The sequence below is a fragment of the Ostrea edulis genome, chromosome 5 (genome assembly GCF_947568905.1).
Source record: "Ostrea edulis chromosome 5, xbOstEdul1.1, whole genome shotgun sequence".
NCBI lineage: Eukaryota > Metazoa > Mollusca > Bivalvia > Ostreida > Ostreidae > Ostrea > Ostrea edulis.
Genome location: NC_079168.1, coordinates 65992843 through 66020489, shown reverse-complemented (window position 1 = coordinate 66020489; position 27647 = coordinate 65992843). Strand labels below are relative to the sequence as shown.

Sequence of the window (27647 nt, the reverse complement as noted above, 5' to 3'; positions counted from 1 at the left end):
ACCTCATGCGTGGTGCTGTCATAATTGAAAATTGCACCCCCTAAAAATCAGGTTTTATTTTAAACTGATCGCGACTCCTCGCCAGTTGCACTCTTTTACTTACCCGTGGCTTCCCTTGAGACACCCTTTGTGTACACTGCGTGTGATCGACCGAATACCGACAGGTTGGTCATTGTGGGGTGGCTGGTTTAAATGCGGTAATTAGAGCTAATTACAAGCAGTTGGGACCTTGTGTACACCGAATACAATTGACCGCAACAATTAGGGTGGTGTATCATCGAGGGGCCGGTTCACACAGGATAATTAAAGTTAATTGATAGCAGTTGGGACTGTGTAAGCCGGCCGATATACAGAATACGCAGTATCCAGAGTACAGGGAATTATTAATAAAGGATTTGTTAAAGAAATGTTAGGGACTATATTTTGTGGCCAGAATTGACAGAGCGCCGGAGTACTCAGAGGCCGGTTTGGACAAATTATACTGTATTTTGCATCAAGCTCTAAGTTCACCGGTCATTCAACAATTACAATTATTTTCATCATGACCACTTTAAAAAAGATCCATTGCATTACACCAAATATTCATACATTAGATATTTCTACATGATGAGTGATGATTGATATTCATAAGTAATTGGAACATATGTATTTGAATTGATATCTTAATAACAAAAATAAATAAACTATGAAAAAAAAATTAATAAAACATGGCTTTTTTAAATTCACAATTTTGAAACGCTTAAAAAATTGTGTTTAGTATGTCAAAAAAAAAATACATATAATCATTAAACCCGGTATTAATTTCCAGTATCTACCCTTGCACCTTTTTAACACTTAATCTTCTAAATGTGTCAAATACAATGTCCCTGAGAATGTTTGCAGTCAAAACACGGGTGATACACAGACGCGCACAAGTTCAATGGTGGGTATTATAAATAGAACACAGGTGGAAAAAAAAATCGGAAGAAAACGAGCCATTATTAAAATATATGTAATCAATAACGTACTTTACTGATTTTTCCTTTCAAATCGGAACTTCCTATTTCTCTGTTAGTGTTAATTACAAATAATTGTTTCTAGACAAGGATATGTTTATGAACTGTACATGAAGGAGCTTTCAGATTTACTGTCCCCGGTTTGCTCAGCAAACCACTGCCTACTTTTCATATTACTTAGAATGAAATTGTAATAAATTTTCACCCTCTCTGGACAGATAAATAGCTCTTCTTCTGCCTTAAAATCAACAGCTTTATGTTCTCCTTCAAATATATTGTCTTTTCTCAATTACTAAAAATAGCTTCTTTAACAAAACGAATAAAGTTTTTGAAAAGTATCATACTTTTTCATTAGATTTGATATACAATCCCGATAGTTTCCGAAGCTACACGATAAACTATTTTCACGATAAACGGAAAACCTGATACACGCAAAACACGATACACGATAGACCTGATAAACGCAAAACACGATAGAAAACGGAAAACCTGATAAACGCAAAACACGATACAATAGGATACACGCACGATACAATAGGATACACGCACGATAGAACACGATAGGAATGTCAAGAATAACGTTGTGGGTACTGTACACAGAATATTGGCCTTCATTTCAAACTTATACCCATCGCAAGCTGTTCAGGTCTGGATTTCTAGAAACAATCTCAGTCGAAACTTGGACTTTAGTCTGGGATTTTACTCAAATTTTGACTGTTCAAATAAAAGAAAACTCAAACTAAAGTTTGAGATTTTTTTGAGAAATACAAGCCTGGGGATTATACCCACTACCGAGTAATAAAGTATAGACCGATTTCTTTCTTCCACGGATTGTACCCACTACTGGTAATCAAGTATAGACCAATTTCTTTCTTCCACGGATTGTACCCACTACTGGTAATCAAGTATAGACCGATTTCTTTCTTCCACGGATTGTACCCACTACTGGTAATCAAGTATAGACCGATTTCTTTCTTCCACGGATTGTACCCACTACTGGTAATCAAGCATAGACCGATTTCTTTCTTTCACGGATTGTACCCACTACTGGTAATCAAGCATAGACCGATTTCTTTCTTCCACGGATTGTACCCACTACTGGTAATCAAGCATAGACCGATTTCTTTCTTCCACGGATTGTACCCACTACTGGTAATCAAGTATAGACCGATTTCTTCTACAGATTGTACCCACCTCGAGCTGGTTCTGTAAGGCGGTCATGTCTCTCTCCACCTCTTCCTGCTTCCTCTGGAGGGCCTCCACACTCGGGAGGTCCTTGCCGAGGTCCTCACTAGATAACAACAGAGCCTTCTCGTTAATCCTGTCCAACATCTCGTCTACATCACGGTTGAATGAATGGATCTCCAAAGCACACGACAAATTCTCTTTGTAGTTTTCCAAATCAATGTTCACTTCTTTCCATCTACAAGAAAACTTTTTATTTTAAAACCAAGTGTAAACATACATGTATTCTATTTTTGTCTGCTTTCCCCCCAAAATTGTCCATATGAAAACTTGTTTATATATATTCACAGACCATACAATATTAATCCCTGAGCTTCAGTACAGGATCTCATTGATTCCATTCAATCCTAGTCTATGTATTGTATTATTGATCTAGAAATGCGACTCTGGGAAACTTACTTTTGATTAAGGTAGTTACGCTTCTCTTTGACAGCATTTGTGTCTGTTCTCCCCTGGGATATCAGTTTGTCTGCCAGAGCATTGATGTCTGCTATCCGTTTATCATCCACAGTAATACCCTGGCAAACACAAGCAAATACATCACTTATCAAACAAAAGTGTAATATGGCACCATTTCTGAAGTAAACCACCTCTAACATTTACAAATAAACCGTCTCTTTGGGGTATCATATTGCAATAATTGTGAATGATTTCAGACTTGTTGTGTAGTTCTCTTTCTACAAAATACAAGACTTTTCCCCAATAACCAATAAAAAACATGCACTTCAAATTACCAAAAGAGAAAACTCCATTATCCCTAAGAACATTATCTCTAATCAATTTCAAATTTAAATGCATGAAAAAAATAATTATAAAAGGTAAATCCTCGACATTAGAGCTGAATTGATGATGAAAATTTATCTCCATTATCAGGATTTCATGGGAAAGGTCAAATATAAGAGTTCATGATAAAAAGAGCTATCAAGTTTCAATGTGGTTGTTGAATAAATGGTTTGGTTGCAAAGGTGGGATAAGATATCAAAGGCTACAAAGGGAGATGATCCACTTAAAGTGGACAAGACGAAAGGCATCTAAATGGCTACTGATAATATATGTGCAAAAAATAATACAAATGAAGAGAAATGACCATGCGCTTACACATACTTGTATATTTGTCTGTAAGAATTAATGAAAAACTGTTAGCTACACGATTCTACAATATATCAAGCTGATCCAAAGGGTTGTTCACAAAATTAGGAAGCAAATCAGAGTAAATACATGTAAATGTATATGGTTAATAGGACTAGCCCGATATGGATGTCTACATACTGCAGATTCCAGGTCATTGGCCTTCTTCTGGAGCTCCAGACAGTGTTCATAGTCTCTCCCCATGTCACCTGCACTGACCAAAGCTTCCTGTTCAACAACAACAACAACATGTCACCTCACATTTATCCATGTGTGAGAAATCTCAATGAAGTTTGCCACTGACATTTAATGGTGATATCAATCAGGATGATCATTGTCACAATCAAATTTCATTTCCATAATAAAGAAATTGTCACAAATTAAACTTTTTCTTAAGTAAATGATAAACTGTTCCACTCTGTATCTCAAATTCAATAATGATTACTACTTCATTCAAATAAATCCAAGTATAAACAGATTCAAAGTGAACACAAATAATCAAAGTTTGATGAAAACACATTACATCTTACTTTCTCTCTCATCCACATTTCCACTTTATCCACTTGCTCATTGAACATGAGGATGTCCTTCAGCTCCACCAGGCCCTTTCCTCGGTTGTTTGAGGCTTGCAGGAGCTCGTTCCACTTGGAATTCAGCCTCTGTAGACTTTGTTTCACTTTGTCCGATTCTGGGTGTTTCTTTTTCAGCAAAACATCTCCTTCCTATACAAAATAGATACAGTATTTTTCCTTTCTGAATCACACATTCACTTGAGCTATCTCCCATAAAGAGTCATCTTCCACAAAGTATGTACATTTTTATTTGAAACCTAAACACATTAATCTAATTTTCCACAAGCACTTCTTTACCTCTTTAATCTTAGTGATCTGGTCTGTGTTGGCCAAAATTTCTGCCTCAAAGGCTTGATGCTTCTGTAGTTTCTTAATCTTGTCTTGTAAGGCTGTGACATCTTGAAAGTCATCCTCATATGCCACTTTCAACTTGTCATCGATCAATCCTTCAGCCTACAAATGGTTTCATATTAATTGATAAAACTCCTAAGAAATGTCCATTGTATTCAAAGGTTACATGTACTCTCACTTAAAACCCAACTCATTACTGAGCTGTAACTCAACTCGTTACATAGCTGTAACTCAACTCATGACTGAGCTGTAACTCAACTCGTTACATAGCTGTAACTCAACTCATGACTGAGCTCTAACTCAACTCGTTACATAGCTGTATTGCTGAACCGTAACTCAACTCATTGCTAAGCTGTAACTCAACTCATTAATGAGCTGTAACTCAATTCAATACTGCGATGCACGTCCATATCTGATTTTTGTTTTCTAGATTCTAAACAATGACTAGTACCTCTGCCACATCTCTGTTGAACTGAGCATACAAAAGGGAATCATTCAGTTTCTGTTCTCTGGATTTGCTTTGGGCCATAAGATTACCTCTCCTGAAAAACAGAATTTAAAAACATCATTTCTGAAAGTTCAAACTCTATACCATGATCATCAATAGAAGAGTTTAACTAGAATCTTTCTTGTACCTTCCTGTGACATCATCAATTGTTTGTTTTATCTTAGGTGCTTCAAAATGCTTGTTTTCCACCATTTTCAGACCATGGGCCGACAGAGCTTCCAACTGCACAGTAAGACATTGAAGGAATACATTTTATGTATTATGCACTTTATTCACTGCCCATTATATAACTTACATGCATGATGAAATAAAATCACTAAAAGGGAAACAGAACTTTGTATGTACCTTGTCTTCCTGTGCTTCCAGGACTTTGTCGAACGCATCATGCTTCCTGATGAGGGCTTCAGCCTGATCCACTGTACTGCCAAACTCGCAGCTGGCCAAGTAAGCCTGGAATGAAACACCCCCCACAGTAATTAAACATTCTGAAGGGTGGGAATATTTCCACAAAAAGTTTCTGATTTTATGATTTGGTGTTCACCTCTTGAGAAGAGCTGATGGTGTCTAACTGCTGAGCGTCCCTGAGGAATGTGTGGAAATCGTACAGCTGTTCGTACATGTCTCGCCTCTCATCCCACACCTGCCGCAGTCTATCCTGAGTATCTGTAACCAACTTAACCTTTTCTTCAATCTGAAACAAAGACAATTCTTATTTAACAGCTACTAAAAGTCCACTGATATCTTTACAAATGATTTCTTACTGTACTATGCATTGCTAGGTCTGAGAAATAACTATGGCAAGATTGATAATCAGTTTATCATACGAACATCAAATTCCTGTTGGGATAAGAATCCTTATATGAATGGACAGGCACAGTTTCACACCACATTATAGATGCCCTACAAGCTGTCAGACAACAACACTTTTCTTTTGACCAGCTTTAAAACAATATTGACTAGTTTCCCTACGACTGTACCCCCCCCCCCCCCCCCCCCCCCCCCCCCGGCTGATCTAGGTGTGTCTTCTTCAACTCCTATACAATACCTCTGCCTTGGCGTAGTGGTCATTGTTTATCATTTCCTCTCCAGTTTGTATGATCGCAGTGAAGGTGTCTGTCCGAGCATCTATTTCCGCTTTCAGCTCCTCATGGCGTGTCTTAATGATGTTTACTCCATACACATCTCGTGCTGTCTTGTCTGATGTCATTTCCTGCTCAATTTCATTGGCCCAACCCATCAGATCTCTCACCTGTGTTAACAAAGAGGTCAATTAAATCATCATATCATGAATTTTTTAACTAGTCTTTTGAGTCTGTAAGAGTACTTTTATCTATATGATACTTTACTATCATATGACAGTTATAGATTGTCCTGTGAAATAACAATAAAACAATCCAAATTGCTTTACACAAAATCTCACAGTGTAGAATGAATTAAAAATGCCAAAATATAATAATTACATGTATACTAAAATATAATGAAACAAAGAGTATGTTTACGATGTAATATTATAAAACTTCAAAGCGAGGATTGTCTTAAAGTGTCAGTGGTAAAACAAAAGGCGTTTTTGAAATTCTATTCAATCTAGAATGGCTCTCGATAAACCAATTGAAAATTAGTTTTTGGGTAAAAAAAAAAAATATGTTGAAATTCATAGCAGCAAACTAAAAAATTTCAATGGATAAAATAGAACTGCACAAAAGTAAAAACTCAATGCAAAAGATCAAGTCTACAGTCATGTACATATGAACTTTGAACTCAACATAACTTTTAAATTCTTTTTTTAATCTGAAATAAATCATATTTTGCTGCATGTAATAATAAAAATTAATAGACATGTAGCAGTATCTCTTGGACCTATAAAACAGTTGTATGTCAGATAAACTTCCTGCGTTGACTTACGTCGGCCAGGAAACGGTGTAAGTCCATTGTATTGACCAGTTCCTCTTTCCTCTGAATGGCCCTGTCCTGTAAAATTCCCCAGTTCTCTACCACTGTGGCTTGCAGCTGTTCTATCTGCTCTGCATTCTCCCCGGGGTAAGTCTGCTGAAGTCTAGTAGAGTCCTCAATCAGGACTTGTAACTGGAAAAAGGATTGCATGCAAGTTTTAAAATACCATCTCTGAAATTCGATAAATGGTAAACAATTTTGTACCTTTGAAACCAATAAAAAGTCTTGCCTTCAGAGTAAATCATAAATGAGGATGAAATTCACACATATTTTTACTCAATTCATTGTTAACATAAAGCAATGCACAGAAAACACCTAGTTAGAGGTCAGCTATACTACAGGATAGGTACCTGTGCCTCTAATGCCACCAGTTCATTTTCAAATCTCTCATGTTTCTTGAGGTAGCTCTGGGTTGCGAAAAGGTCTCTGCCCTGGTCTTCGGGTATACTGGAGTATTTCTCCTGGATTCTTGTGAGAGCATCCTCTACATCTCTATTGAACCTGTGGATCTCTCCGGCACCATACATCTTCTGGTCTCGATTCTCAATCTGCTCCAAAAGTTGGTTCCATTTCTCCCTGAAATTTGTCAGGTTTAATAAGACCTCTTAGATAACCTGCATCTCTAAGATTTTATGCTAAACCTTGGAAATCTTAGGAAATTTGCTTTGTATGCATTTATAATGTGCATCAGAAATAGGTATTTGTCTTCAATTGAAAAGATAATTCTTGAAAGTTAACTGTGAAACAAATATTCATTGCAAGCAATTTTGATACAATTTGATAACTAGTTTTTAGGCAATTACAATTTCATGTCATTAATTTTTCTTTTCTTAAACCCACTTTATCAATCACATTGACAGTCATTGCTTTCCTTTCTTCCAGATTTGAGTTAAACAACCTTAAGTAATTGACAAACGAATCCCTAAATTAAACATCTACAAACTTCAAGCTACCAATGTTCATTGGCTAGTACATTATATTGATAGTAATTCGTAACCATACCTTCAATATTTTAATGATGTTGTCAATCAATGTTAAAATGGTGTGCACACACTAGTATTATCAGCTTAGCATGCCAAAATGATGATAAAATTACAAAATCAATCTAAAATAATTGAAAGAGAAAATTTTTGTGGAGCACATGCAATCCTCCACATCCAAAATCGTGTTGTACCTGCGAGTTTATGCTATTTTACAAAGTTGTAAGACTGACTTCTTTTTCCTACTGCACACGATACATGTATATACCTAAGATGAGCCTGTCTCTCTTTGACTTCATCTTCATACTGCGTTTTGTCTTCTAACAGCCATTTCGCAAGTCTCTCACATCTGTTGAACCTCTCTGTGCCAGCCTCTACCGTCCGCTTGAATTCTTCAAATCTGTTCCTTAGTATCTATGAAACAATCAAGCAACTTAATTATCCAATCTAATTAAAATTAGATGTTAGATATATGTATGCGAGCAGATCTAACATCTAATTCTGATTATGGTATTGAGTATAATGAAGTTTAAATATCATAGAGTATCATTTAACTGAAATCAAAAAGGCACTAAGAGTCAAAAAACATTCATCAAAATTCACACAGAATCTCATCTCCTGGATGATCACAAGCTCCAGCATAACCTTGAAACACGTACAGAATCTCATTTCCTGGATGATCACAAGGTCCAGCATAACCTTGAAACACGTACAGAATCTCATCTCCTGGATGATCACAAGGTCCAGCATAACCTTGAAACACGTACAGAATCTCATTTCCTGGATGATCACAAGGCCCTACATAACCTTGAAACACGTACAGAATCTCATTTCCTGGATGATCACAAGGTCCAGCATAACCTTGAAACACGTACAGAATCTCATTTCCTGGATGATCACAAGGTCCAGTATAACCTTGAAACACGTACAGAATCTCATCTCCTGGATGATCACAAGGTCCAGCATAACCTTGAAACACGTACAGAATCTCATTTCCTGGATGATCACAAGGTCCAGTATAACCTTGAAACACGTACAGAATCTCATCTCCTGGATGATCACAAGGCCCTACATAACCTTGAAACATGTACAGAATCTCATTTCCTGGATGATCACAAGGTCTTACATAACCTTGAAACACGTACAGAATCTCATTTCCTAGATGACTGTTACCCTTGAACTTGGAACTAATTTTCAAGGTCAAAAGGCATATGCAAGGGGTCCCATGTCTCTATGCATAGTTCTAATGTGAATTAATTACAGAAAGGTTTTGTGTCTCTCTGACTTTCGATTTCGCATGAAGTATTCATAGAAAGGTTTTTTGAGAAGTCTAGGTGTGAATTTTTTGAAATGATAAAAAAAAAAAAGAGAGAGATAGAAGATTGAGAACAACATCCAAATCTTTCCAAAGAAAGATGGAAAGACCTAATTACAGGCATAGGTTCATAAAAATTAAATTACCATGTTGTTTACAAACACATACTTACTATTAGAAATGTTCAAGCTAATATTGTACGCAAGATTATCAATGCTGCTGCATTCTTATTTTTCATTGTAGACCAAAACCATTGAGATAAAATCTACAGTGAATGTAATCTACCCATAATATCATGGGAACATTCATGCATACAAGAAACTGAAACCCTGAAACAAACTTAAAACTATATAACAAGAACTTAAAATCCACATATACACTGTACAAGATTATTTTTAGATGAGTAGAGTATGTCTCAAGAGAGGAAGTCTCCTTACAACGAGATGTTCATAGTCAGATCCGTATTCCTCCGAGGCCGCCAGCTGCATCTGATCGTCGATCCACTCCTCAAAGTCTCTGCTTTCTCTGTTGTAGGCATGCAGCCACTTTGACATTTCCAGCTCATGAGTCCTGTCAGCAGCCAGTCTCTTCAACTTGTTCAAATGCTCCTGGAGACTGTCCTAATATTGAGTTTTAAGAAGTTAAAAAATTATCTGCAAATACACCTAGCAGTATATGTAATTAATGAAAGCCACACAATGTTTTGGGATTTCGTTCTTCCTTAAAAAATTTAAGTGCATCAAAGCATCTGAGCCTTTGTAATCAAATTAATCTGTAGTACATAACACAAACAGCATGTCTACATTGATGGATGTCTTCATTCTGATAATGTCTGCAGATCTTTCGGACTCTGGTTTTAGAACATACCTGTGCCTTCCGTAGAGTGGCAGGGTCTTGGCAGCCAATCTTGAACAACCTTTGGGCCTCTTTACCAAGCCCTGTCACAATTCCCTGGTAAGTCTGGATGTCTGTCTCCAATACCTACACAAGAAATAACAATCCATAATCCTTCAGAATTTTGTGGTATTTTCAGGTTAAATCTCTTTGCAATTCATAAACTGCATTGATATTCTAGGGTACAAGTCATGCCCACACACCTTGTTCTTTGTCAGAAGCTTGTCGGCTGAGTTTTCGTCCTTGCCATAGTCCTTGCTAGTGGCCAGTGCCATTTTATCATTTATCCAATTTTCCAGCTCCTCCACATCATTCAAATACTGCAAAATGTTGTAGAACAAATCAGTTTGATAGTATAGCACTATCCAATCAAAATTTAAAAAGTATTTCATCACATCTTTTATAACAACCCACACATTACTTCATTACTGGTAATTCACACTTTCTTCACTCTAATATGATATTGAGAGATAAAGGAAGAGAGAGAAGAGAGAGAAAGGGAGAGAGAGAAGAGAGATAAACCCATCTTCTCATTAGCTTACCTCCTAGATTTGAATTTGAGAGATTATAGTTGTCAAAATTTGACTTACCTTCTGGATTTGAACGGATAGATCCAGGTTTTTTTTCCGGATCTTGCTCTTGTTGAGGAGATCATCCCAGGACACCTGGAGCTCCTGGCATTTGTCCTTGATTTGTTTACCATTGTAATGTTTCTGGTCGATCAGCTTGTCACCAGTGGCTAATACCCGTTCTACAATTGGCTGGTGGCCATGAATCTCCAGATCAAGTTTCTACAAGACAAGTACACCATTTCCAATATGAATTTTTCATAAGGTTAACGTTGGATAAAAAACAAAATACTCTGTGGTACTTTTAATGATTCATACATATACAATTTTCAATTAATGGTCATCCATACAAATGAAATAATTTCATTTCTCCTATTCTAATGCTTAGTAAAGGTTCTGCATACCATTTTACAAGTACATTCCCCCATGTATATACATGTATTGTATTCAAACTTTGCAAAGAACATCTTCCAATAGATCAAACTAAAAACTTGCAGAATTCAATGTAAATACTGTTGTGCCAATATCTACACAGACCTGATGCTTTTTCTGAAAATTCTGGGCATCCACTAAACTCTTTCCGTAGTCCGCTGATGCAGCAGCGGGTAGTTTCTCCTTTATCCACTGCACTTCTTCATCCACATCAAACTTAAACTGGTAAAAGTGCAGGGAATCCTGTAATTTGTTCTTCCTTTCTTCCACTGCAGGTTTCAACTTCCCAAATCTGAAGATAATTATATGCACTACAAATTTATCTAGATGTGAAACAAGACCATACTTTCTTTCTTTTCAAATCAATTAGCCTGACCTCTAAACATGGAATTACAGATTTAACAATTCTATATCTTTATCTAATGTTGCTGTAAACATGGGGTTTTTTTTGCTAGTTTAAAATTATATTTTTAAATACATTTCACAATAAAATGCAATATGAAGAATCTGATACACTGAAAAAATCTCTATAGAATGTTTTTCTAACAAACATATTTTGTTGAAGTGCAACCATCAGTAAATTGCCCTGTTTACAGTATAAAAATAATATTTCGAACTACAGATGAAACCGTCCTCACCTCTTGTTGAAATCTTCCACTGCCTTGAGGATATTGGCTTTATCAAAATGTCCGGACTGAGCCAGGGCCTGTCCCTGTGACACAATGGAAGAAATCTGATCTGACAAAACCACCAGTTCATTTTCCAGGTTCTGGTGCTTCTTGAGCAAGTCCTTGACCCCACGCAGGTCAGAGCCAAGGTCAGGATTAGCGACTGATTTCTCCATTTCATCCAACTTGGCCTATAGACAAGGAAATGGTAACAAAATATTATTTTCCTTAATTTTTTCTTTAAAAATATCCTCTAACTACTAAATATTTCAGAAACAGATTTATGAATATTTCAGTTTCAAAGACTTTTTAAAAGTTAACAAATTACCACATCAGTGGAACTTTTAGCGAAACACAAATTTAGCAAATTTTCCATTAAGACTTGTCTATCTATCTATATTTATTTAGCAAGAGCTAATTCTAGCCACTTTATAATTCAAAGAAAGATCGCTATAACCTTCGGTATGGAATAAATATTAGCGATATTCAATTTTAGGGATCTCATCACTTTCGCTCATAATGCCAAAATTAAATCCTTGCTAAAAATTATGCTTTTACAGTAAGCATTAGGGCAGCCACAAAACATTTTATACAACTATTGCCACAGACCTGTGCATCAGCGAGAGCCTTGTTAAGTGTTTCTTGGGCCGCAGCTTGTTGTAGTTTGTCTCCCTTGTCTTTAGCCTTTTCACACATGTCTGACCACTGAACGTTGAGGTCCTGTAGAATTTCCTGGATTTCTGGCGAGGTATAATGACCATCTTTCACCATTCCGTCACCCCTCTACAAATCATACACAAATAATCACTGTCTGAAAGAGGCTTACTTCAGATTGTATAAATTAGATCTAAAAGGAGAGTAAACATATAGGTGATGTTCCCATACAAAGATGAACGAAAAACAATAAAATGGTCAAGATGTATTAATAAACAGTAAATTTGTCTTCATTAAATTGCACGATTACTGTGCTTAGAATACAAAACTTTAACATTTATCAGTTACACTTTGGAATTCTGGGATACTAGTTACATGTATAAATACAGGATCATGGCTATAAAAAGCATCCATTTGGATCTGTGCTACACAGAAAGCAGTGGCAGAACTGACATGTACTGGTACTGATTGAATTGAATCCGAAAACTGATTACTCTGGAATTTCTCATCATATTACCTGTTAACATACAACCGAGTAGAGAGCATTGATGAGAACTCTGTACATGAAAGCATCATATTCTAATTGAAGACTCGTCATCATGCAAAAATTGAAGAACTCGAAATATCAGTTGCATTGATGCACATGCATTAAATTAAATCCTCGAATATATAACATGCAGCAAACATACATCAGCAGGAATAAAAAAAATACTGGGTATCGAGATGGACAATAGTGAAGAGAATCATGGGATATATTGTGGATGGTAAATATACACAGAGAAGCCTGGAGCTGCAACAGCTGAAAGAAGAGGGAACTGAAGAGTGTCGTATGTAAAAAATCTTTGCAGACAGCTTCTAATCTGCTTTTCAAGGCATTACTTACATCCTTATATTTCTGCAAATTTGAAATCATTGATGAAGCATAATCTTAATATAAGCCACACAAATCCCCACATTAACATTGACACACTAGAAAACATTCAAGATAAAATCAATATTTTCCACCACCACACGTCTATAGTAGAGTGCATTAAGGGCAAACATGGATACAGTGAATTTACAAGTAAACAATCTATCTTAAATCCTCGACAACACTCTTCACATTTCTTTATTCTACAAGAGCAATGCTCATTCTGCAAAATACACCCATCCAATATATTCAGAATTGCAGTAGTCATTAAAGAAAAAGGATTAACATTTAAACCTTCTTCCTCTAATCAATGAAAACTTGCATCAATTTTGATGATCCTGACCTTATAAGAACTGTTTTTATCTGACCCACAAGGTGCTTACAGACAGACTGACAGACATACAATATCAGACAGATGCACATCTATGTTTGATTATATGTACATGTATCAAGTTTGATTATCTTAGCTTAATTAGTACTGTTTTTATCTTGTTTTGTGCTTATAAAATTACCCCTGTCCTGTAAGTTTAACCTTGACTTTTGACCTTGAAAAACAATAGAATTATTCCTTTATTCACAGGGAACATACATGTATGTATCAAGTTTGGTGACCCTAGTTGGCTAGTCTTATAAACATCATTTTTATCTGATCCACAAGGCACTGACAGACCGACACACTGTGCCATTCCATAGTATAACCTGTCTATAATGGGCAAATATAAAATTGGTATTTCAACGAATTCAGATGTAGAAAATTTATGGACAAATAGTATGTTTTTCATTCCCAAAATGCATTAAAATATAAATGTATTTGTACCCGTTTATATAGACTTCTTTTTTCTAGAGATTTCGTGTAATTCATTTATCACATTTAGTCCTGTATGGAACTGGGTAGAATAGGTCCTCAGTACCCCTTGCTTGATATAAGAGGCGACTAAATGGTGCCGTCCTTTGGATGAGACAGCAGGTGTTGCATGATAAAGATTCCTCCCTGCTCAAAGGTCGTAAGCGCAGAGCATAGGCCAACATTTTGCAGCCATTCACTGGCAATAGTAACGTCTCCATACGAGTGAAAGATTCTCGAGAGGGACGTTAAACAATATACAATCAACCTACCACATTTAACAGGTTGTTTCTACTTTGGTTTATAACATTAAACATCCCTCACAACTAATATCATAGATACTATAGTTCCTCTTTTAAAAACCATCCATACTTAATCAAGTCTATTCAGTGATTTATCATGAGTACCCATCAATTAAAATACTCAAGGACATTTCCATTGCTTTTGTAGAGTAGGAGAAGAGTCCTGCTTGAGCTGTCAATCATTATACCCAAGCACGGATCAAGTGCAGTTTTTATTTCATATTTATTCTAATCAAATATAAATATGCCACCTTACGATTTTAATGTTAATACATACATGTATATATCATTAGCTTTACTGTTAACTATAGTTGACTAATAAAATTCATCATAAATTGTAGAAATAATGTTATGTGGATATAGCGAAGTACATATATAAACCGGAATAAAATTCACAGGAACCCCAGGAATTCACTGTATCCGAGTTTTACTTTAATACACGTAAATGAAAACTTCCTAATCTAAAGCTAAAAACAACATATACTGTTCACATTTAATTCGTAGACTCACATTATTCAAGTCTTGGAGGCGTTCATTGTTGGCCTTGATTTCAGCTTCGAAGGCTTGGTGTTTCTTCAGCTTCTCCTGGAGATTTGCCAAATCTCTGTACGACTCATCTGTCGCTGTTTTGTATTTTTCTTTTATCCAATCAGAGAGCTAAAACACAAAACACAAAAGTCATACCTTCCTATAAAAGTCAGTACTTTTAATTCCATCTAGTCAACAGTATTCTTGTTATGTTAATTTTTCAACATCATGTCTTATGCATCACATAAATGAATTGACAGTTTATTACATTGAAACAAAACTAGAAATGAACATGAAACAGTGCTCACTTCATCGGCATCCCTCTTGAATTCCTGGAAGCCTTGCGCTGCCAGTAAAGCATTGTGTCGGTCTGTTGCTCTCTCCTTTATTTTCTGTCTCCTCCCTAGCACTTCGTTTCTTCTCTTGTCAATACTGTTCACAGAGCAATGAAGACCATTTTTAAAATATGTAACAAAGTGGAATCATTCAAAATATCAAGCTTGTTTACTTTCCCATAAAGGAAAAAACACCTTGCACATGTACAGGCTTAGTAACAAAATAAAATCTTTAATGTACAGATAAAACTCTCTAATCTGACTGTGTAATCCGTATCCGATTGTCATTTAAATTTGTCTTTTTTCTGTGATTTCTCTTACTGATCCTTATCTGGATGCTTCTCTGCTATCCTTTTGTTTGCCATTTCATCTAAATCTTTCAACTTCTCATCCTGTACGACTAACGTATTTTCGAAGTCTTCGTGACGTTTGAATAAAGTTTCCACATCGTCCACCGTTTCCTGTGTGAGATAACAACCACACTGGTTAAAATCTTCAATGCTTATGAAATAAATAGATTTTATCAAATAATGTACAGCTCATAAAATATTATGTTGTATTTCATGTACACTTACCCCAAGATCAGCAAACTCCAAGAACTTCTCATGGCCACTGGATACGGAATCAATGTTGTCAGCCTCTTTGTTAAAAAACTGGAGGAAACAAGGTTTCCTTGTATAATAGCAAGAATACGTAACATACATTCAACGATTTTAAAATCTCTGTCCTGTGCTGGATTATTTCAATCAGACATTGTTACCTGTAATTCATATGCATGCTGAAGTTGTCGGTTTCTGTCTGCCCACATTTTGTCAATCACTTCTTCATCCTCACCCAGCTTCTCAAGTTTGCTCTTCACGTCAGTCACCTCGGGGTCTTTGTCCAATATGCTTTTACCCAGAATTCTTATATCCTCAAACCTAGAAATAAAATAATCAGAGTAGAGTAACAATCAGGACATCTGCAACTTAGGGGTTAAAAGGGTGTTCCAATACAATTCATTTATTTTCTCTTATTTTATTTCACAGGCAAGTTTCTACCACAAAAAGAATAAAGTAAATGCCCTCAAATGATTTTACAGTGCATACATCTATTTAAAAAAAATCTGGCTCTAGCTCACTGTGAATCAGTGATTTTATAGTCAACATAAAACATACATCTGTAGATCTGGTGGTTCTAGTCGGATTTGAACCGGTGACTTACTTTGGCTTGTGAGCTTTGATGTCCTCTCCTATTTCTTGGTGTTCCTGGATCATGATTTCAGCCATCTGTACCTCTCGGGGCATCTCGGCATTCTGGAGTTTTGCTTTGGTAGCACTTGTCCACATGCCCTGTATAAAAAAGGAAAACATTTGAGGAACCTGTTGAACTGCGCCCCGTCCCCATTTTTTTGCATCGGTATATTGGTATCAAATGAACAGAATGCTGAATATGAAGCCTGAAGTAAAAGTATTTGCATACTTAAGGGCTAGTTCTAATTTTTGTGACAGTCATAAGGAAAAACTGGCAGAGAAGATTAAATGTCCCTCCACTTTAACTAAAGTCAGAGACAAAAAACAATAACAACACACTCACCAGGTCTTTGGCATCGTTATTAAACTTCTGGACTTCTTCAGAATCCTCCAATTTCCTTCTCTTGTCTGCAGCTTTATCCTTAAAAGACAACACAACACAAAATTATCCGGCATGCATATCTCTCTAATAAGAGAATAAACAGAATCTTAACAGAATGTTAACTCTTTAACTTACACATACCCACATATTTCTCTCTCTCTACATCCTCACAGAATGAATAACTTCTTACACTACCCTCTCTACAACCTCACAGAATGAATAACTTCTTACACTACCCTCTCTATAACCTCACAGAATGAATAACTTCTTACACTATGTCTTATCATTACCCTCTCTACATCCTCACAGAATGAATAACTTCTTACACTACCCTCTCTAAAACCTCACAGAATGAATAACTTCTTACACTACCCTCTCTACAACCTCACAGAATGAATAACTTCTTACACTACCCTTTCTAAAACCTCACAGAATGAATAACTTCTTACACTACCCTCTCTACAACCTCATAGAATGAATAACTTCTTACACTACCCTATCTACAACTTCACAGAATGAACAAGGGGTACTGTGAGCAATGCTCACTAAGAATACCCCCCGCTTACCCCAATCTCCCAAAGGGTGTTGTTAATAGGTATAAACTACCTCTTTTCTGAGTGTAAAAAACAAATGGCATGACAAACCGAACCATATTGCTACTTCGATGTCTAGTGCGCTTGACCTTTGACCCCAAAATCGATAGGGAACATCTTCATCCCATGGGTAGTCCATATGTATGATATGGTGACTGTAGTTGGAAAGGATAACGCTTTAGAGCCCGGAAACCATATTGCTACTTCAATGTCCAGTGCCCTTGACCTTTGACCCCAAAATCAATAGGGAACATCTTCATCCCATGGGTAGTCCATATGTATGATATGGTGACTGTAGGTGGAAAGGATAACGCTTTAGAGCCCGGAAACTATATTGCTACTTCAATGTCCAGTGCGCTTGACCTTTGACCCCAAAATCGATAGGGAACATCTTCATCCCATGGGTAGTCCATATATATGATATGGTGACGGTAGGTGGAAAGGATAATGCTTTAGAGCCCGGAAACCATTGCGTCTACAGACGGACAACCCGATTCCACAACACCCCCCCCCCCCCCCCCCCAACTTGTTGCGGGGGGTATAATAACTTCTTACACTACCCTATCTACATCCTAACAGAAGAATGAATAACTTCTTACACTATGTCTTATCAATACCCTCTCTACAACCTCACAGAATGAATAACTTCTTACACTACCCTCTCTACAACCTCACTAAGAATAACACCCCCCCCCCCCCCCACCCCAATCTCCCAAAGGGTGTTGTTAATAGGTATAAATTACCTCTTTCCTGAGTGTAAAAATATGGTATGCCTTTGTAGAAGAAATTGGAAGATATAGTCCAAACACAAATCCATGGCATAAACCTATAATTTTGACCTTGAGATCAACAGTCAAGGTCATAAAGAGGTCATGAATGTACATGACACATAGTCTCATGGTGATACACCAATGTCTTATGGAATGACTATGTCAAAACCCTAAAAACAATTTTGACCTTAAGGTCAAAGTTCAAGGTCATATAGAGGTCATGAAGATACCCGACACATCGTCTCATGGTGATACACTCATGTGTAAATTATGGTATGCCTATGTCAAAGAACAAATCCATTGTAAACACCTTTAATTTTGACCTTGAGGTCAAGATCATATGGAGGTCATGAAGGTACATGACACATCGTCTCATGGTGATACACTCATGTGTCAAATATGGTATGCCTATGTCAAAGAACAAAGAAGTTATGGCCCGGACACGAATCCATTGTAAAAAACCTTTAATTTTGACCTTGAGGTCAAGGTCATACAGAGGTCATGAAGGTACTCAACACATCGCCTCATGGTGATCCACCTGTGTGCCAAATATGGTAAGCCTAAGTCAAAGAACAAAGAAGTTATGGCCCGGATACGAATCTGCACAAACAGACGGACGGACAGACAGAGTGATTCCTATATGCACCCCTGAACTTCGTTCGGGGAGTATAATAACTTCCACTATGTCTTATCATTACCCTCTCTACATCCTCACAGAATGAATAACTTCTTACACTACCCTCTCTACAACCTCACAGAAAGAATAACTTCTTACACTATGTCTTATCAATGCCCTTTCCATACATCCTCTCCCACAATGACTTAAAAAATTCAAAATTCCTACGACTATAACACTTTATTTGCACTACAATAACATATTGTTTCGCCTAAATTAATATTTCACTTGTGAATAGGATTTTCCAGTTTGTTTTCTGATAACCTGTTCTATTTTGTCCCATGACTTGTTCTAACTTTCTCTATGAATTCTGTTATGGTTGTCTTTTGCTTTCTGATAACCTGCTATAGTTTGTCCCATGACTTGTTCTAGCTTTCTCTATGAATTCTGTTATGGTTGTCTTTTGCTTTCTGATGACCTGCTATAGTTTGCCCCATGACTTGTTCTAGCTTTCTCTATGAATTCTGTTATGGTTGTCTTTTGATATCCTATTACAGATTCTTCTACAATAACGTGACACTGATTGGCTACAATGGTCTGTAAGAATTTGCCCAGTACCTGTAATGAGTTCCAAAGGTCCTGTAGTTCCTTTTGTCTCTGGTCAACATAATCCTTTTCATCAGGATAAGATGCTCTCACACTAGGAAAATAAAATTGTACTCAGATAATATAAAGTTCTTGTACATATATACCCCCCCCATCCCCCCATTTGAAGAGTAACAAGAGGCCCAGGGGCCTATAATTATAGGTCACCTGAGTATCATGTAACAACCTTCCAATGTTTGAATTAGGTTTGTGTTTAAATATAAGAATTTTACTTTTGGATGGAAGAAACATTGAATAGCTATGTGGTCATGAAGTACATGTGTCATTTTTATGTTCAATCAATAATCCTTTTTAAAAAACCTAGGTCTGAGACATCATAAAGAAAAGGGTTATTTACTCCTTAGATAAAACCAATATACATAATAATTTCATGTCTGTCAAGCAAAGGGTTCTTAAAGTATTGAGTAGTTGTATATATTCCTATTATTCAGTTTACCCTTGTCTTTGTGATTTTATTAGCTACAATGGTCATCTTCTCCGAAAGGAACCAGTGCATCAAGTCTGACCTCTGTCGAGCAAAGGGTACTCAAGATATTTTTAAGGGTGTAGATCTTTGCATTTTTAGTTCGATTTTTAACCTTTGATCTGATGACCGCAAAATCAACAGGGCCATTTACTCTACAAGGAAACCAGTGTATCAAGTTTGATGTCTTTCAAGGAAATGGTTCTCAGGATATTGAATGGACAAGATTTGCCAATTTTTTTTTCCAGCACATGCCCTTTGGGCAGGCATGTATACTAATTAGATTAGCTCAAACAAATACTTACATGCCCAGTAATTTATTAATTAATTTTATTAGTTGCCTTTTCCCACCAAAGGAAATCTATTTTTCCACATCTTTAGCTACAATACATCTTCTGTTCTCAATTTCATTACTAATCGTAAATGACAGAAAATAAAGTTCAAAACTACATTGCGTATGTCCTTAATCGAACTTTTCAGTGCATTTTAATTGTTACCAGTGTTATTTAATTGGCTATTTCATAATGTTACATCTGATGAATAAATTGATTGTTTGAATCAAAAGGAAAAGTACATCGCTAAAGGTTTAAGCCTCTAAATTTACATGCCGTTTGGGCTTGTACTTCAATTTCCACATGCCCGCCTCTACCTTTGTGAGGCCGAAAGCATCGGATATCAGGATAAGTCAAATACTGCTGATTAGAGTACTTTAACTCTTGACCACAAAATTGGAGCCAACTCCTTTTCATGGGGTAACAGTGCAATAAGTATGATGTTTAATAAACATAGCATTCTCTAGATATATCTAGATATTGAGCAGATATTTGGTCTACTGACCAACCTACCAACTTAACAACAGGTGCAATTCAATATGACCCCCTCCTCAAGTAATATGCATAAAAAAGGAAATTATTTATTTCAAAACTTTATTAATTACAAACACAATGTTGCAAGATTCAAAAGTTCTATCAAGCTGCGCGACTGTTATGGTAGGCAACTAATGCACGAAGTGTATAGTAGGCAACTATATTCCCAGATTGATTTAAATTAAAAACCTTCCGCAATTAACTTAAAATATATATGTTTATATATATGCTCATCAGAACCATGCTATTAGTTTGTCTACTTAATACCCAGGGGCAGAGAAGAAGATTTTCAAAGAAATAAAATGCATTTTCACTATATAAGATCAATAGGGCCCCGCCCAAACACCAGAACCCCTAACCCTGGGGCCATGAATTTCAGAATTTCAGGAGAGTCATCCATGCTCATCATAACTATGCTATTAGTTTGGCTACCTAATACCCAGTAACATAGAAGAAGATTTTCAAAGAAATATTGCATTTTCACTATATAATCAATCAGCCCCGCCTTTGCACCAGAACCCCTGACCCAGGGGCCATAAATTTCAGTTTTGAAAGAAGCATCCTTGATCATCATTATTATACTATTAGTTTGTCTACTTAATACCCAGTAGCAGAGGAGAAGATTTTCAAAGAAATAAAATGCATTTTCACTATATGATCAATAGGGCCCCACCCTAATACCAGAACCCCTGACCCAGGGGCCATGAATTTCACAATTTTGAAAGAGGCATCCTTGCTCATCATAACCATGTTATTGGTTTGTCTACTTAATACCCAAGGACAGAGAAGAAGATTTTCAAAGAAATAATGCATTTTCACTATATGACTTATAGAGCCCCACCCTAGCACCAGAACCCCTGATCCAGGGGCCATGAATTTCACAATTTTTAAAGAGGCATCCTTGCTCATCATTACCATGCTATTAGTTTGTCTACTTAATACCCAGAGACAGAGAAGAAGATTTTCAAAGAATTTCTACATTTTCACTATATGACCAATAGAGCCCCACCCTAACACAAGAACCCCTGCCCCAGGGGCCATGAATTTCACAATTTTGGTAGAGGGCTCAACGCTCATTATAATTATGCCCACAGTTTGGCTTCTTGATGTCCAGGAGTAAAGAAGAAGATTTTTTAAAATTACACTCATTTTGATGGTTTTTGCCTCACCCCTCAGGCCCCAGGGGGGCAGGGACCACGAATTTCACAATTTTTGTTCCCCTCCACCCACAGATGCTATATGCCAAAATTGGTTGAAATTGGTTCAGGGGTTTCAGAGAAGAAGCTGAAAATGTTCAAATATTAATGCACGACGACGGACAAAAACAGATAGCAATAGGTCACCTGAATGATTCAGGTGACCTAAAAAGCGAGCAGACATGAAATAACTTACAAATCAATCAACATAAAATAACTTAACAACAAATCGTGAAATATAACATAAGTTATGAATTAGTCAACACAAATAATTTACAAATCATTCAGTACAAAATAACTTATAAATCACTCAGTACAAATAACTTACAAATCAACCAGTACAAGGTTCTACAAATCACCCAGAACAAGATAATTCACATTTAAGTCAACTAGTAATAGATTACTTACGAGTCAGCAAGGAAGTTCATCCTTTTCATTTTATCTTCCACCGGTACCAATTCTCTTTCTAAATTCTAAACAAAAAATAAATTCTCTGATTATTTTGTTTGAAATTTCAGTAAGAAGAGTTCTTGAGGAACAAAACAGATCATGAAAATGAAAAAAACTGAAGCTCTACTTGCACATGTGTGCCTTCTGCCATCTTGATCTAAAACTACCAGTGAAGAAGCTACTAACTGTGTGTCTCCTCAGGGCTGCCTCAATGCCTTTCAGATCCTTTCCAACATCATATGAAGACAGTGTATTGTCCTTTTCTTTTATCCAATCATCCAGCTCATCACAGGTAGACTGGAACATCTCAATACTGCAAAAAATTAAATGTTAAGAATCAACAACACCAATAAATAATTCTAATACAACTTGTGTGCATTCTGTATTTTGATTGGCTAATAACATGACATTTTGGACTATTAAATCTGCAGTTACAGTCACAAACTATATTTGTACATGCATTTGTTTTGCTGCAGAATATTTTTGTCCTCAATGATATAGGTTGTTTTCTTTTAATCCATGATCTTCCACATCACAAATCATATACCCTATACCTTGATGCTCCTTGCAGGTTTTTCTCTTTCTCCATTTTCAGCTTCATCAAACGATTCCATCTGAAAAAAATAAAATAAAAAGCAAAATTCCCATTAATTCCAGCCAGATCTACCAATAAAAAAAAAAAAAAAAAAAAAAAAACCACCGCAAGATCCTCGTTAATTTCAACCACATCTACCAATCAAAAATTTGCACAATACTGTGGAATCATCTAAATTTGTGGGGGCTGGGGCCAATTTTCATGGATTGTGGAAATTTTACTGTTTCGTTGTGATACAACTTTGTGGATATGGTTTTTGTACATTGACACATCACATATTGTGTTCTTCTTTGTTGTTTGAAATTCGTGGGATACAGGTACCCATAAAATCCGCAAAAATTGAGCCCCGTGAATATCTAAATGATTCTACAGAAAATCTGTACATGTAACTTATCTTAAGTAAATAAAATTCTTAAAATTTGAAGTGAAACCATCAATCTTTAAATATCATATATTCTGCATTGATATTTCTGTATTGATGTAGACGAAGCTTGTCTGGTTCCCGACCTGTCATTTATTTCCTTTTGTCGGACTTGGACCTGCTTGCTCTGCCCACTTCCAGACTTCACTATCTCCTCGGCCAAACTATTAATCTCGTCCAGACGTCCTTTGTTTCCAGCAAGATTGGTCAACAAGTTCTTTTAAATAGAGATGTTTTTACATTTAGAACATTATTACTTTTTTGCATGCTTCTGATACAATCAATGCCAATGAAATAAATCATATTCGAGAGCAAAATGGAGAAGGATTATTCACAGTAAATTAATCTTTTCTCTTCAATACCTCAAACTTCTTTTTGACTGCTTCCATATTATCAGACAAGCTTTCCTTATTAGTCAGTAGTATTTCCTAAAAAACAGAAGGCATCAAGAACTTAAATATAATCATGGTGACATCTTTACAGGATTTCTTATTTATCTAAATTAATTGTCACAGCTAGATAAGGAATCTGGTCTTTCAAATTTTCATGGAATGGTTTTGTAGAATAAGATGAACTTTTAAAATGTTTATATATACAATTATTCCTGTTTAAAAAAAACTCTTGATCTTTGACCTTGTGATAAAAAAATCAAACTTATTGTGTCACAATAAAAGCATAGTGCATTTAGATGCACAATTTTTTACAGGAATTTTACCCCAAAAAGAGGGAGAGCTTTCTGAGAGATGTGTGCACACAATCCATAAGACTAAAAGGAGTACTTCTTTTTTCAGGTCTATAGGTTAAAGTTTGCTCTCATGATACATATATGTCATTGGAGGCTTCAACATGTCAGTCAGTTGTGAGATCAATACACAGCAATCACATGCAAATCAACATTTATTCAATAACTGATTTCAAAAATACTTTAAAAACAAAATTGGTATTTTCTCCATGTTTATTGCCTACCATACTTGTTTAGAGTTGTGACTGGCTTACTGAATCTGACAAGTTCTAAGTGATGTTTTATTGGACTTCATTAGATTTTATGTTCTCACGAATCGATGCTGAAAGGCAGATATGCCCAATTAAGTACTTGTGTTACATAAGGAATCTTCATTGCTGTAACATATAAATAATTACCTTTTCTTTCATCCAAGTTTCAAATTCATCACACTCTCGGAAGAATTTAAATAATCTCATGGCATCTTCTAATGCAATGCGTCGAGCCTGTATTAGTATCATAACAATGAAAGTTGACTTACAAAGTGTCATTCTCATAATTACATAAATGTGTTCAGATTTTGTTATTTTTCATTAACTAAGATTTTAAACATAATTTGCTTTGTGCAGTATATCGATTTATGATCTCACATATCCAATTGAATTAGAATAAGTTGCCACTGTTTTCTTAACCTCTAACAAGTGTCAATGATTGTGATGATTTACCTGAGCCAATTTAACAAGCTTATTGTAGGTGAGATTTATTTGTTTTTGTCGTTTGTCCACATTTTCCTTGTCAAAATGTAGGTTTGCCTTTGATCTCACTGAAAAAAAAAAACAAGATTTTCTGTAAACAAATTACTGTAGAAGACAGTTGGCTGCAAATTAATTTACATGTCAAATTAAGCCCATAGCATTCAACATCAAAATCAATCAGAATTTAGGCTTAGAAATGATGATATAGCAGAATCTAGTGGACACTCTGTAGAGCATTAATTGTGTCTTTGGTCTCTCTGCCTGTGAACGGAAGCGGTTTTGACTGGGAGTATCTTGCCATGGATTGATCTCGATATCAAAGGAACTATGACATAGCTATTAGTTAATGAGACACTGGACATGTGTGTAACACATTGTACAAGAAAACAAGTAGAAAACAGAATCCAAATGTTCATATTAGAGACCTAAGGTCATCTAAAGAAACTCTCCATATTGCAGAGTTTGCACAGCTCACCCAAAAGAGCTCTTCATGTTGCAGAGATTGCACAGCTTACCCAAAAGAGCTCTTCATGTTGCAGTGATTGCACAGCTTACCCAAAAGAGCTCTTCATGTTGCAGAGATTGCACAGCTTACCCAAAAGAGCTCTTCATGTTGCAGATTGTACAGCTCACCAAAAGGAGCCCTTCATATTGAAGAGATCACACAACTCACCCAAAAGAGCTCTTCATGTTGCAGAGATTGTACAGCTTACACAAGAGCTCTTCATGTTGCAGAGATTGCACAGCTCACCAAAAGGAGCCCTTCATATTGAAGAGATCACACAGCTCATCCAAAGGAGCCCTTCATATTGAAGAGATCACACAGCTCATCCAAAGGAGCCCTTCATATTGAAGAGATCACACAGCTCATCCAAAGGAGCCCTTCATATTGAAGAGATCACACAGCTCATCCAAAGGAGCCCTTCATATTGAAGAGATCACACAGCTCATCCAAAGGAGCCCTTCATATTGAAGAGATCACACAGCTCATCCAAAGGAGCCCTTCATATTGAAGAGATCACACAGCTCATTCAAAGGAGCTCTTCATGTTGTGGAGATTAAACAGCTCACTTGAAACTCATTATATTGAACAAGCTATACAGATCACATTAAGGAATTTTGCACATTGTACCAACAGCTCACCTGAAGGAGCTCTTCTGAGCTTGCTGGATTTCTCCTTCTTCTTTTGAACCACCTCCTTCTTCATAACAGTTTTCTTGACAAGGACTTTCTCCGAAACTTTGGTGGGGCGATGGACTACCTTTTGGGTGACCTTTGGTTCCACCTCCTTGACATAATTTGCCGGTACAAACCCTTCTGTACCATCCATCTTTCTGATCTGCCACCAGTCGGAGTTAGTCCTCTGCACCAAAAGCATGATCTGCACAGGAATTGTAATATTAGAAAATTTACATCATTTTGATTTCAACTTCAATGGACAGTCATGTATGACAGTGTATTCAAGACTGAGAAGCTTTGCAAAACCTACTTTAGTGCCAAAAAGAAAGGCCTTGTCACAAGAAATGCAAATGTCCTATCACATGTAATTCAAAAGTTAGGAGGAAGAACAAAGTTTCAGATAGACAGACAAACAGACAGGACAAAACATATATGCACTCCAATCTTTGATATGGGGGCATTAAAATAACTACAAATGGTCATATCTTTCTCAAACTGAATAAATCATCTTAAAATACCAGGTGTAAAGGTTTACATAGGATACATTTCTACAAAATATGTGAAAAAGTAAATGAACAGTCTCCATTTAGAAATCTCCAAACAAAATGCGTTTATATATGGACAGACAGACGGATGAACAGACAATACACACAAAACTAAGAGAAAATCAGTGGTGAGAAATAAAAGCCAGGATTAATCACCAGAAGTGAAAACCAATTTAAATGCCAGATTCCTCATAAATTATTTGTCACATCAGCCTGTATCTTGTTTATGCATGAGGTTTGTTCTCTCACTTGCAATTATTCAATGCACACACATATTTCCAATCAGCATTTCACGAATAAAAGTAAACAACAAATTAAAGGCTGTCCACAGCATATTCTCTCTCACCCCTCCCCTCCAACAACAATCCCTAAGAAATCTATCAAAATTTCAAAGAAAATTACAAATTAACATTATAATAGAAATTTTAAAATAAGGTGACCATGGTTTGTCTTGAAGGAAAATTAAGATCCAAAATCAATGCTGAGAATAAAACTTATACTCTTTATTTGTTAGCCTTATCAGGCATTGACCAGAGGGAAATAAAAAAAAAAGCAGAGGTGACCTAGGAATTACATACATGCAAATGTCATTCCTCATTGGTTGTACAATCAATAAGGTGCAGAAATCATTACTGAATTAGAATAGTAACACAGTTCAATAAAATCCCACAAAATTGGATAACAACGGTTGGGCTTGATTTCCTTTTCAAATTACAGAGATCAATGTTGGAACTTCCAAGATCGTGATTGACTTCTCTAATTATTCAAACAATGTAATGTGGTATTGGTTACAGTAGGACAATTTGGAACACATTCAATTGGAAAAGACAATGCACAACAATTACAAGCACATATTCCACACAACAAGAGTTCCTAGAATCAATAAGTGATCACACACCCGTCTTGTTATATAGACATTCATTTATGTCTAAATTTCTACTTCAGGTGGAGAATGTTGTCATTGTACTCTCATGTCTCTGTTTCAAATTAACTTGAGGATGTCGTGACATTAATGTA

General features: G+C 36.2%; 1 protein-coding gene across 5 annotated transcripts in view; it reads right to left on the bottom strand.

The window, feature by feature from the left end:
- LOC125649793 (spectrin alpha chain, non-erythrocytic 1-like) overlaps positions 1-27647 on the bottom strand; it is a 157580-nt gene that overhangs the window by 27421 nt on the left and 102512 nt on the right. For all 5 annotated transcript variants that reach the window (XM_056165159.1, XM_056165160.1, XM_048877571.2 and 2 more), the window contains 36 exons: positions 26050-26287; positions 24877-24974; positions 24571-24657; positions 23793-23858; positions 23517-23647; positions 22969-23028; positions 22601-22727; positions 22373-22437; positions 19392-19473; positions 16756-16833; positions 16384-16511; positions 15941-16100; positions 15756-15833; positions 15502-15641; positions 15154-15277; positions 14828-14974; positions 12217-12390; positions 11578-11798; positions 11045-11231; positions 10529-10729; positions 10142-10258; positions 9912-10025; positions 9482-9664; positions 7998-8143; positions 7100-7325; positions 6702-6881; positions 5845-6048; positions 5341-5490; positions 5145-5249; positions 4927-5021; positions 4743-4833; positions 4238-4393; positions 3899-4090; positions 3510-3596; positions 2640-2758; positions 2190-2418 (listed from right to left, as the gene is read on the bottom strand). In XM_056165159.1, coding sequence (XP_056021134.1) covers positions 2190-2418; positions 2640-2758; positions 3510-3596; positions 3899-4090; positions 4238-4393; positions 4743-4833; positions 4927-5021; positions 5145-5249; positions 5341-5490; positions 5845-6048; positions 6702-6881; positions 7100-7325; positions 7998-8143; positions 9482-9664; positions 9912-10025; positions 10142-10258; positions 10529-10729; positions 11045-11231; positions 11578-11798; positions 12217-12390; positions 14828-14974; positions 15154-15277; positions 15502-15641; positions 15756-15833; positions 15941-16100; positions 16384-16511; positions 16756-16833; positions 19392-19473; positions 22373-22437; positions 22601-22727; positions 22969-23028; positions 23517-23647; positions 23793-23858; positions 24571-24657; positions 24877-24974; positions 26050-26287 — 4986 coding nt within the window. The remainder of the gene's footprint in view (positions 1-2189; positions 2419-2639; positions 2759-3509; positions 3597-3898; positions 4091-4237; positions 4394-4742; positions 4834-4926; positions 5022-5144; positions 5250-5340; positions 5491-5844; positions 6049-6701; positions 6882-7099; positions 7326-7997; positions 8144-9481; positions 9665-9911; positions 10026-10141; positions 10259-10528; positions 10730-11044; positions 11232-11577; positions 11799-12216; positions 12391-14827; positions 14975-15153; positions 15278-15501; positions 15642-15755; positions 15834-15940; positions 16101-16383; positions 16512-16755; positions 16834-19391; positions 19474-22372; positions 22438-22600; positions 22728-22968; positions 23029-23516; positions 23648-23792; positions 23859-24570; positions 24658-24876; positions 24975-26049; positions 26288-27647) is intronic.